This window comes from Cotesia typhae, unplaced genomic scaffold, assembly GCF_013202065.1.
Source record: "Cotesia typhae breed Kobodo isofemale line unplaced genomic scaffold, CoteBio_Ctyphae contig_81, whole genome shotgun sequence".
Classification (NCBI taxonomy): Eukaryota; Metazoa; Arthropoda; class Insecta; order Hymenoptera; family Braconidae; genus Cotesia; species Cotesia typhae.
The window spans coordinates 21,961-34,743 of NW_027423768.1; the positions used below are offsets into that span (position 1 = coordinate 21,961).

General features: G+C 28.3%; 1 protein-coding gene across 1 annotated transcript; it reads left to right on the plus strand.

Moving 5' to 3' along the window:
- The first annotated feature begins 60 nt into the window (after positions 1–60).
- Positions 61–10,971, plus strand: Dctn1-p150 (dynactin subunit 1). The gene is given in 19 exon segments (XM_074251716.1): positions 61–375; positions 469–617; positions 698–730; positions 2,669–2,813; positions 2,988–3,050; positions 3,524–3,685; positions 3,756–3,893; positions 3,954–4,193; positions 4,289–4,546; positions 5,492–5,608; positions 5,674–5,917; positions 5,999–6,281; positions 7,314–7,738; positions 7,815–8,054; positions 8,140–8,199; positions 8,202–8,442; positions 9,075–9,684; positions 9,801–9,962; positions 10,057–10,971. Coding segments are annotated over 19 exon segments (3,957 nt in total). The 5' UTR covers positions 61–207; the 3' UTR covers positions 10,276–10,971.
- Positions 10,972–12,783: the final 1,812 nt, after the last annotated feature.

The following is a 12,783-nucleotide window of genomic DNA, read 5'->3' on the forward strand; positions in this document are numbered from 1 at the left end:
AGAGCATTTATAAGTGCTTCAAGTTGTTCATTTCACCAGCTCCATTTCTCCCACTACAGATTATAAATTTACACATTTTTGTGTTATGACATACATATGTACACATACGCTATTAACTATTTATGTACATATTTTGACAGGATTGAAATTGAGGCTGACTAAACTGATGTGAATTTAAACTGGAAAAATTAATTTTTAAATTTAATAATGTCATGCAAAATTGGAGCTAGAGTTGAAATAGCCGGAAAGGATTGTCAAGGTACCATTGCCTACATCGGACATCCATCTTTTGCAAGTGGAAAATGGATTGGAGTGATATTAGATGAGCCAAAAGGAAAAAATAATGGCACAGTTAAAGGTCAATCATATTTTAAGGTTTGTTTATATTGACAAATTAGATTAAATATTAAAAAAATAATTAAACGCAAGTAGTTTTTAAATAATGTTTTATTTTTATTCTTACCATAGTGTTCAGAAAATTATGGAATGTTCGTCCGCCAAAGTCAGTTGATTATTCTTGATGATGCAGGAAATAAAGTAGATACTTCTCTAAATACTTCCAGTATTTCAACTCCGGATGAAGCAGGTGCTGCGAGAGCTCGTAGTCGACTTACAAGGTACATGAATTAAATTTCAGAAATTAAACATATAAATTATTTGGACAATAATTATGTGCAATGATAATATTTCATGCTAGCACAAGTATACGTAGAAGAAATGAATCAACCGTGTAAGTTGCTGAATTTATTTTGAAACAAAGACATTTATTGAACTTGGTTTGTTATTCATTTTTTGAAGAAACAAGAATGAAGAAACAAGCTTAATCATTTGTCGGCACAATATTTGTTTATATAATGCTTAAAAGCAAATTCGCTGCTAATTATTGTATAAACATCACCATGGCAATTTTTATCGCTTTTCAACAATTGGTTCGATAATCAATGATGATGATCAAGTGATTTGGCCAATAAAGAAATAGAATTTTCTTTACAAAAAGTTTAAGATATTTCTATAACTTGGTTAAGCAAATCGAGCAGAGCACGCACGCTTCTTGTGAAATAAAATTCAATATCGTCAATAATCATAAATTCAAATCTGCCGTAAGATTTTTTTAATTACTCAGATGGATGAAAAATCTTTTGTAGACACTCTTGAAGATGTTAATGAAGATAGAACTATCACTAGTAGTATAGGATGTCCAATTTTCACAAACTACTATGCAACCGCGTTAACATTACTTCATGGTATTGATATGGAACTGCGGTTGATTTTGCAAAATCTTTTAGGTTTTACCTCCAATACTCGAGGATTGTTTACAATACAATTATTTTCTTGATATTTCCAAAATTAACAAGCAGAAAAAATTTATAGTTGTCGCTCAATTTAACGGAATAATTGTAAAAATTCTTTTAAAGTGGGAAAAATATTATTTTCAGCTTTATAAACGAATTTAAACATCCTGTCTTTTTTTTTTATGTACACAATTTGGTTGTAAGCAAAATTTCTTATTCACTTCTACTTTCAATAAATATTTTTTATAGGCATAGTTATGGTGAAAATGAAAAAAATATCATATGTTGTTTATAATCAGATGGGATTACATCTATGTATTAATATTCAAGTAGCTAGTTGGAACTTCATCTCCATCATTGTCTGACATGAATTTTTAAGAATGATAAATCATTTTTCATTCACTATTTTTGGGTAGATTTCATAGAAATCAATCTTTTGCATTGGTTCTCATGTCGGAATTTACTCGGAATATAACGCGAGATGTTGCCGCAATTGTGTCTACAGTTCTTGACGGATCTAGATGAAATTTGCCACACATATTCTTTGAATAATAGCCTTGAATGAGTTCGAAGATGAGCGAAATCCGTCAATAAATTTAGAGATGGTAGATCTTCAAAATAATCAAAATAATGAAAATCACATTTTCGGTGACTTCATTGATGTATAACTTTTGATTGAAAAGAGATGGCTAATTTTTGATGAAATTTAAGAGTTCTATTGAACTATTTTCCGGCAATTTGTAGTACAACCAACTTGTGAATGGTATTCTATTGAGAATTATCAACAGACCCTAATGAAATTTCGTATACAGGTTCCGTAGACAACTAGCTTGCATGAGCTTAAAAATGAACGAAATCCTTCAATTAGTTCAGAAATAGTAGCTCTTAAAAATGATCAAAACAGTAAAAATTACGTTTTCGGTGACTTAATTTATGTATAACTTTTGATAGAAAAAAATATAGCTAGTTTTTGATAAATTTATGTAAATTACCTCTAATTTGACGTAAATAACGTTAACTTTTTCATATTATTAGTTACTTTATCGAATTTAAGAGTTCAATTGAACTCTTTTCAGGCAATGTGTAATACAACCTACTTATTTATGTTAAAATAAATTTCATTCAATGTCAAACGAAAGTTATTGAGACAAGATGATAATTCATTCTATGAAATCTACCTTCCATTTCGGGTGTAGCCGAATGGCATTCTTTTTTTTTTATGAAGTTATTTCAATAATAATTTTGCTTCTTAATGACATTCATTAAATACAATTTGAATAGTAAGATTTACGATAATCAAACCAATTATTTATTTCAATTTTCACTATATTCAGTAACTTATAAATGTAAGTAATTCTTGTTATTTGCGCTTACAGTTCTCGTGTGTCATTAACTGGCAGCCGGACACAATTGAGTTACCCAAACCCGGAAACTTCATCAGCATCACAACATGAACGCAAAGACACCAATGAATCTGGAATTCCTGTTCCTACTACAATTAAACGTGCCTCTTTTGTTGAGGTATAAATAGTATATTTATCTCTTTAATTTGACTGTTTTCCGTTATAATTTAGACAGTGACCTGACGTACTAATCCTTTTATCGGAAAAGTATTATTGAGATATCAACTAAAACCATATGATGATAAATAAATAAAATATGGGATTGATTTAGAAATACACGTACGTGTTTCAGAAATCCCCTAGCAAGAGATTGTCTCCTGGCAAAAAGTTAAAGGCTGAAGATGATCGCAATAATGTAATTAATTATTATAGTAATATTTAAACTCGTACTTTACTTTTTATTATTGATTTCGTTGAACTAGACTATTTATTCGAAATATTATGAGCATCATTCAACAAACATATAAACCCGTTTGTACCAACCCGTTTAACTGACATGTCATTATTATTGTTAATGATATTATCATCATCATCATCATCATCATCATCATCATCATCATCATCATCATCGTCATCGTCATTTTTATTATTATTTTTATTTTTATTTGACTATAACTTAATGTTATGTATTAATATTCATTAATAATTGAATTTATTCTTTTCAGTGAAGTTTCTGTATTTATTTTTTATGCTTCCTTACATATTTTAATAAAGTATTTCTTTCATTATATCTCTTAAATATTTTGAGAAAAAAAAGAGTAATCAAAGAAATATTTTATAGTTCACGAACAATAATTATAATTGTATTTGTTTTTTATTTAAATTTAGACTGGTTTTGTGGAAACATTAAAACCAAATTTTGTACCTGGACAAGTAATGGCTGGCTCGATATCTTCAACTTTAGGAGCATCTAGTTCTGGATCAAATACTGTAGAAGAAAAACTCAGTCATTTACAATTAGTTCAAGAAAATGATAACTTGAAAGCTCAGGTATTTATTAGCTCAATTATTTGATAGATCAAATATACTAGCTTAAGTAATTTTTATTGTTGTGATTTAGGTAAATGATCTTAATGAAAAGGTTGAAACATTACGCCTCAAACGAATGCAAGATAAAGAAAAGATGAAGGAGTTTGAAAAAACTAAACTTCAAGTTGAGCAGCTTTTAGAATTCAAATCTAAAGTGATGGAAAGTCAGGTATGTCTAGTTATAATTTGTGGAATTTGCGAACAAAAAATTTAATTTAATATTCTTTAGACAAGTCTTCAAAGAGAACTTCAGCGGACTCGGCAGGAGTTACGTGAGACTCAGCTAGCAAAAAGCACTTTTCAGGATGAAATGGCTGATCTTGCTGAAACTGTGGAAATGGCTACTTTAGATAAAGAAATGGCTGAAGAAAAGGCTGAGACCCTACAAATTGAATTAGAACAATTGAAAGAAAAATTAGAGGAAAAAACACTTGATCTGGAAATTTTACGTAGTGAAATGTCTGAGCAGGTAAATTTATTTTATTTAACATAACTTGATATTATTTTTTTTTTACTTTAAAAAATTATGATGGATGAAATTTTTATATTTGATTTTAATTTTAGATTAGTGGGAGCAGTGTATCTAGTGGAAAGGGAATTTCATCTTATGAGATGAAACAGCTAGAACAACAAAATATACGACTTAAAGAAACCTTGGTGAAAATGAGAGATTTGTCGGCACATGAAAAACATGAGTTTCAAAAAATCCAAAAAGATCTTGATCAGAAAAAATCTGAAATTTTGGAATTAGGAAGAACTAAAGAAAAGTTATCTGCTAGAGTTGAAGAAATGGAGCATCAAATAGCTGATCTACAGGAACAGGTAAATTATATTAATTTTTAAAATATATAATTTAATGTAAATTTTTGTCCTTGTAAATGCTATAAGGTGGCGGGGGCGATACATGTAAAATTTTTTTAAAATCAAATTTTTTTTTTGCATCAATAGTTAGTATAATACCCTAAAAATATACCTGTGAATTTCTAAATATAAATTCGCATTATTTTGTGAGTTATAATTTGTTACAGTGCTCAGCGCTTATCGTATCGCAACAGTCGGCTCTGAATCTAAGCGCGTTTTTTTCGAAACTACTTTTTTTAAATTGGCAGGCAAGATTACTAAAAAAAAAATTCTCAATCGATTCTAATGAAATTTGGTACACACCTTCTATGAAATATTAGCTTCTAGTTAAACCAGTAAAATGTCAAAAAAATTTGCAAAAACTACTATTTTTGATCCAACAATCATCGGAAAATAAGGTAAAAAATCGAACTTTTTTCTGCGGCCTACAAATCTGAGATTTTTTACTTTTTTAATCTTTTATAGGTTCAATTGGAAGATACATGTTTTGTGAACACTGATTTTAACCATGATTTTGAATTTTAGATCACTACAACCAACACTAAAAATCCCGCCGATTGGCGTTTTTTTCCGCGAAGGTCTCAGGAAGTTTATCAATACGGTGGCCATTTTGAAAAAAATTAAGAAAAAATTTTTGTTTCTTGTATTTGAATACATTGTGAATGGATATGCGGACTCTCGAAAAGATTCATTTATTCTTTCTTAATTTTTTAAACCTTTGAAAAACGGCCAAAAATAAGGCAGTTACATGTATCGCCCCACATAAAAATTACGCTTCTATGCCCTAACTTGTTATTACAGCAAATTTTATAATAATCAACTCTAAGTTCTAACTTTCTAAGACCTAAAGAAAGTAATCTTTACTTTTCTGTCTATTGATTGTGATATATTTTATTCAAAAAATAGGTTGATGCAGCATTAGGTGCAGAAGAAATGGTTGAAATGCTCGGTGAAAAGAAAATGGTTCTCGAAGAGCGAGTAAACGAACTAGAAGAAGCAGTTGCAGATTTAGAAGCTCTTCAGGTAATGTAAAATAATGATTTTATAATTTGAATAATTTTTCATTATTAATTTTAATTTTATCGTAGGACATGTCTGACCAACTAGCCGAGTCTTCAAAAGAATTAGAGCTTGAACTTCGGGAAGAATTGGACTTAGCATTAGGTTCCGCTCGAGATGCACAACGTCATCGTGACGCTGCCTTAGAAACTTTAGCAGATCGTGAATTAACAATCGCTAAATTTAGAGAACTTACTAATCGTTTACAAGAACAATATTTACAATTACAAAATCGCATGCAATCAACTGAATCTGTATATTCGGGTGCTAGAGGTTATTTTCTATAAAATAATTGATTATTTATTTATTTTTAACAAGCATCAATAAGTTTCTAAAAAATTGTTTTGAATTTAGGTACTGATCAACAACTTGCGGAGATTTTAGACTTCCAGAAGACATTTGCAGAAACTCGTGCACAAACCAAAGCAGTTGATCTTGAATTACGCCGGTTGGATATTGAGGAAGCTCGTACTCATGTTAAATATTTACTTCTATTCATGCCACCAGCTTTTCTGATTCGAGGAGGTGATCATGATGCAATTATGACACTTCTCCTTATTTCTAGAATGATTCAAAAAACTGAAATATTGATTTCTCAAATGAGGGATAAATATCAAGCTGTTGATAGTATTGAAAGGTATAAAAAATATTTATTTATAAAATTTCATTTAGCTTTTAAATTGCATTGTACTTTAAAATTACAATGCAATTTTTTTTCTTCATAAATAATAATTCACGTTACTAATGTCAAAAGAGCACATCTCAACATCTACGCCCTTTTGGCTCTAAGAAAAAAAAATATAAAAAAATTTTTTTTTGTATACGCCCTTTTGGTTCTAAGAAAAAAAATTTTTTGAGCTAAAAGAGCGTATCATTTCTTTTTAATCATAATTAATTATTAGCCTTAAAAAAAAAAAAAAAAGAAAAGTTATAAAACTGGTAAAAATAATAATAACTCTTCTACTCATTTTATTTGAAGAGAATATGTATTTGATTCAAGAAGAAACTAAAATATCAATTTAGCTAGACACTACTCCGATGCCGTTTCCATTATCATTATCTTTTGCTTCTGGAAGTAAAAAATAATAAATATATATTGCTTGTAAATCTAAACTTTGAAAAAATATTTTAATCTGATATGATTTTGTAATTTGTACAATTAAACATAATTCATTACACTTTATCAGTGGAGGCATGATTATTGGGTCAATAGAAATAAAAATTTCGTAATTGAGTCAAATACATTTTCCTTCAAATACAATGTTACTATTATTTTGGTGTTTTTTAATTCAAATCCATATTATTTTTAAATAAAATGAGTTCAAGAGTCATTATTTTTACCGCTGTTATAACTTTTGTTTTTAAGGCTAATAATTAATTATGATTAAAAAAAAATGATTTGTCTTAGAGCCAAAAAAGGCGGACACAAAAAAAAATTATTTATTCACTTTCCTTACAGATATGAATGCTATAAACATTTTTAGGTTGGTTGGAGGAAAATTTTTTTTATATGCCCTTTTGGCATTAGTAACGCGAAATATTTATTTATAAAATTTCATTTAGATTTTAAATTGCACTGTAGTTTTAAATTCATTTTTAAATATTTAAAAAAAAAATATTTTCTTCATAAATAATAACTATTAAAATTAATTATATGGTTCGTTTCTAGATCATCAATAGTCAAAGGTCACTTGGTAGCTCAATACATATTCAGATCATGCTTGTGTGGTCATATCTATTCTTTGCAAACTGTGCTTGGAGCTTTTGAATCAATTCTCAATGTATGTTCACCAGAAATACTGTTGAAAGTTGGAGCAGCGTATCCGGAAATGTTGGCTCAAGAAAAGGCTGTAGATTCTCTAATTTATCTTGCGAAAAAAGATCAATTAGATGAAAATGTTTCAACAGAAGCCATAGAAAAATGTTGTGTTTATTTCGGAACCATGTTTTCTGTTCTATTTGAAGATAGTTCAATGGCTAATCAGCCAAAAATGATTCTCAATGGGACAAAAACACTTGGAAATCTTTGTGATGCTTTAAACGTTGAAGCAAGTTCTATTAAGACACTTTTGGATGGAGATAGTGGTGATATTGGTAATTTTTATTTCTGTTAATTTTTCTTTTTTTTACGATTATATATTTTATTGCTATTTTCACGATAATATTTCAGATCTTTTGTGTCAACATATTGAAACAACTTGTGAAGTGATTCAACAACATTTAAGTTCAGCAAGAAGACGAGTTCCTCGTGATCAAATATCTAATAATGGAACAAATTCTTCTATTAATTTAGGGCTAGATAAAGATTGGCTTCAACAGTTTGTTAATTGTTATCAAAATGCTGTTAAAGTAGCCAAAACGCTTCAAGACTTATTAAAGAACGCAATTCAAACGATTATTACTAATGGAGGTATGTTTAAAAAGTTTTACTTATTTTGAAGTACACGACACTACATAGAAGTTGTACATTTATAATTTTAAACTTTTTTATTTAGATTTGGACGTTGGTATAAATGCATCTAAATTGAAAGAAATGGCTGCAATATCTAGTGAAAAATCTATGACACTGATGATTTAGGGCCAATTTCAACATTAAAAGCAAGTTTAATTATCGTGCAGCAAATGGCAGCAGACTTAGCCCAAAAAATGGTCGAATGTGAAAATGAAATAATCACAGTTAAGCAAGCACCAGTTAACCAATCAGCATTAACAGATGGAAGTATAGAAAATCAAATTCCGATTAGTATAAGAGCTCAAACTACTCGAAAAGAATTTGAAGAGACGAAAAATCTGGCCAGGTAAAATAAATCTATATTATTAAGAGAATAAGAAAAATTTTGTGTCCAGGATAAAATCGGTTTTTTTAAATGAAATTTAGTGTCATTGCAAAGATCTTGATTTGAATTTGTGCCTTTTTGAGCTTTCATATCATTCTCATCGATAGTCAATTTATTATGATAAGCATTTAGGCTGCATTCGAAAATGCTCTATCTCTAGTCACATAATTAAGAAATGACCTTGTATCTTGTGAACTATTGACATTTTTAAAGATATAAGCTCTCCCCGACATTACAGTCATCGAGACCTTTCATTTAAGTACCCACATCAATTTTTCATATATTTATATGTATACATGAAAAATATATGAAAATGCATGTGGGTACTCAAATGAAAGCTCTTGATGAGTGTAACATCGGGATGAGCTTATATCTTTAAAAACGTTAATATTTAAGAAATAGCAGTGCAATTTAACAAAATTCACTATTTGATAAAGCAAAATTTTATTTATTTATAGTTCACAAGTCACGGCAGTCACATAGTGACTGCAAGATAACTAGTTTATTATTAAAACTTTAAAGATGAGTCATAAATAAAAAGTCGCTAAGTTATTGCATCTAATTATATTTAATCTTGATGAATTTATTTGCAGAAAATTGGAAACGAAAGATGTTGACATACGAGAAGTAAAACTGGCCCTCCGAGAGAAACAAGAAGAACTTTCAGAGATGATGTTAAGAAAGGAATTGGCCGAAAAACGTCTTGCAACTCAACAGCACGATCATGAGCTTACTGTTGAGAAATTAAAACGAAAATTAGAAGAAGCAATTAATCAATTGAAACGAAAAGAAAAAGAGTTTGAAGAAACGATGGATCATTTACAGACAGACATTGATAGTCTTGAATCAGAAAGAGGTCAATTAAAAGAAAAGTTGAAATCTTTAGGCAAAAAAGTCACAACTCCTGTAGTCGGAATTCCTTCGCCCGGAAACAGATCAGATAATAATCTTACATTGTCTGGAAGTAACGATACTAATATTATGTCAGGAGCTCCTATTGCCTTTGATAATAGATTATTAGTACAAGAAATTTCAGCTTTAAAAGAAGCACTCGCAAGCGAAAATCGACTGAAAAACAAACTCGTAGCAGAGTCTCTTAAAAAGAAAATGAATAACTTGAATCCTATTTCTACATCACTTCTACATGACCAGCCAGATTCTAATATTGAATCATTACAAGAAAAGCGACTTGAGTTGCTCAAGGTAATATTAATTTGATTTCTTTAGAGGGTTCCGAAAATAGTCTATAAATGTATTTTTTATTTTTTTTTTTAATTTACCATTTTTCATAATCATTCATTTGATAAAATTGATTGTAGGACATACATAATATTATGGTATACAACGCAATTCCGGATTTAACTAAGAACTCCCAACCTAACATAGAAAATGTAACATTTGAAAAAACAACTCCTGCATATGAATTTATTAAGCGGAAATTACTCCTAAAAAATTTAAACAATAGAGTAGAAAATCTAACGGTAAGTTGATCTAATCAAAAACTAAGATAAAAAAATTATTTACAACCCATGTAAAGAACAACTAGCATTTGTATCATGTGTATATAATTTTCAGAATGAAGTTTATCAAACAAGTGTCAAGAAGGCAATAGGCGCAAGAGTTTCAACAAACTTTTCAGTATTTCCTAGCCGCAAAATGGTTTCAGCAATGCAAGAAGTAAATGGTATATTAGCAGCACAAATTAACATGCCATGTTCCGGACCAAGTCAAGTCCATAGTATCAAAATCGGTACTCACGAGTTACGAAAAGTACATTCACTTTTATGTTATTAAAAATGATAATTATAAATTCACGGAGACATTATATAATTTGACTTAAGTTTTATTATTATTTATTAAATAGATATAATAATTCGTCTGTTTGAAATTTATAGGAAATTTTTTTTTTTTTTTGACTTTGTTGAATTTTTTTTTCTTTATACAAATGGATATATTGTAAATTATATTTTGCTATTTTACTAACTTAATATTTAATACTGTAAAGTTATCATTGTCAGACATTCAGTTAAGAAATCATCTTAATTAAAATTTCCTTATAATAAATAGAATTTGAATTTTCACTATATCATTTGTGGTATAGACGACTTCTTGCTCTGGTTGCTTGAAGTATATATTTTTGCTGTATGGTATGTGTTTTTATTGGTCTAAAATGCCTTAATATATACAAATATGCACTTTAATTAATGAACACATTGCGAAGTTAACAGCATGTGCTTTTTTTTTATACGGAGTTTAAATAATATCTTTGATAATGTTTCGTACAAATATTAGGAAAATGTTCATAGACAGTAGAGTGCTGTACGAGACACGACTGGTTAGTGCCAGAACACGAGTCAGTAGTGTGCAGACAGTAATCAGTACTTTTTAGATAGCGCTCTCTACTGTCCCAAACACTTTAACCTTATTTTCTTGTAGAACAGTACTGAGTACTGTACAAAATAGTAATCAATGCTGTTTTTTTTTCTCCGTGTGTGTATAGAATTGTATTGAGGCTTTAGTTTTTTTTTTACAATTTTTATACAACAGATTTTTTTTTATTTAATTTTTGCAGTAAAACAATAAACTTATCTTTTTATTGCAAGAGATTTTTTTATTGAAATTAAATTAATCCAAACCACCAATGGTCCCTCAAGATTAAATTCACAACAAAATACGTGACTTGAGTTATAACGAATAGTAAAGGAACAAGTTATATGAAAAAATTTCTTGTGTCTAACTAAGTCAATATTAAATTTTGACCAAGGAAAATATTGATTTTTGAGAGTTTATTTGTTGTTTGTCAGGAAAATATTTAAATAAAATTTATTTTTGAGTTTTTTTATAAAAATTACTGTGATTTCCTTGTGTTTAAAACACTTCGCTCTTAATAACAAGATTGGTAGTGAATATGTCATTTTTCGAAAGTGCTCATAACAAGTTCAATGTAAAGTACATCCGAGTCAAAGTCAAATTGTAGGTCAAATTGTTCTATTTTTATTGTTCAAGAAGTCGGTTGAACTTAAAAGAATTAATTAAAAGTTTTTTTTAGCTCTAAGAGTATTAGATGAATAGATTTAAGAGTTCTCAAGAATGAAAAATTTTGAGGAAATTAGGAAGTAATAATAATAATAATAATAATAATAATAATAATAAAAACAACCTTTTTTTAAAGTTTTTGAGTAGCGATATCTTTTGAAAGTTTTTTGAGAAATTTTTTTGAAAGTTATTTTAAAAAATCCTATTCTAAAAATTTTATAACTCCAATATTTTGATCAATTCAACTAATCTAGATACAATTTGGGGAATTCAGATGATTAAGTTTTGAAATTGATCGACACATTAGTTTGAAAATTGCACACGCACAAACGCACAAATTTCCCTGAATAAAAAAAATTTACAATTATCCTAGAAAGAAGTTGGACTGGATTTTTCTCAACAGTAAAGAAATAACTTTTTTGTACTTGTTCGAATCATAACTGAACAAAAAAAAAGTTTTACTCTAAAATATTAAGCGTTTTTGAAGAGGATGAGTAAGTTTTCAAAACCCACTTTCCATTCCATTTACAAAAACGATAATATAAACAAATTGCACATAAAAAATACTAAATTGAAGCTATAGTATGTAATAATCACAGATAAAATTATGAAATCATTCTACTTTAAAGCTCAGAAATTTGTTTTTGATTCCGAGAGCGGTGTTGAAAAAAAAAAATGGTTTTGGAATTTTTTGCGTTATTTCGTTTGATTACTTCGAGTGATTTCAAAATAAATTTTTATCCTAAGATTCGCAAACTTAATATTTTAAGCTCCGAAATAATTTTTTTTTTATTTTGCAACACGACTATTTTTCGACAATATTTGGAAATTTTTCTGCTTCTTAAAATTTTTTGGATGTAAAATTATTTAATTTTTAAAAAATTAGCATTTTATGATAAATGAAAAGTATAAGAATGATTGTGAATCTTATTTACCATGAAAATTATCCTCACGTTCTAATTAAAAATGCAGAATGTGTAACAGATAAAGTAAAACAGTTAAGAAATAAAAATACTTTTAACTAATTTTTTTTTGTTTTTCTTTGATATCAAAATTTTTCAATAATTTATAAGAAAAATAAAAAAACATTGTAGTATGTACATAGGTTGCCTTACCATACATTGATAATACGTATGCACAAGCAATTGTTATTTGTAATTAATGACTATCTTGTGAAAAAGGAGTATAATTACTTATATTTTCAAAAAAAGAAAACATTTTTATTGTATTTAAACATTTTATGTTATTATAAAATCTTTAGTTTAA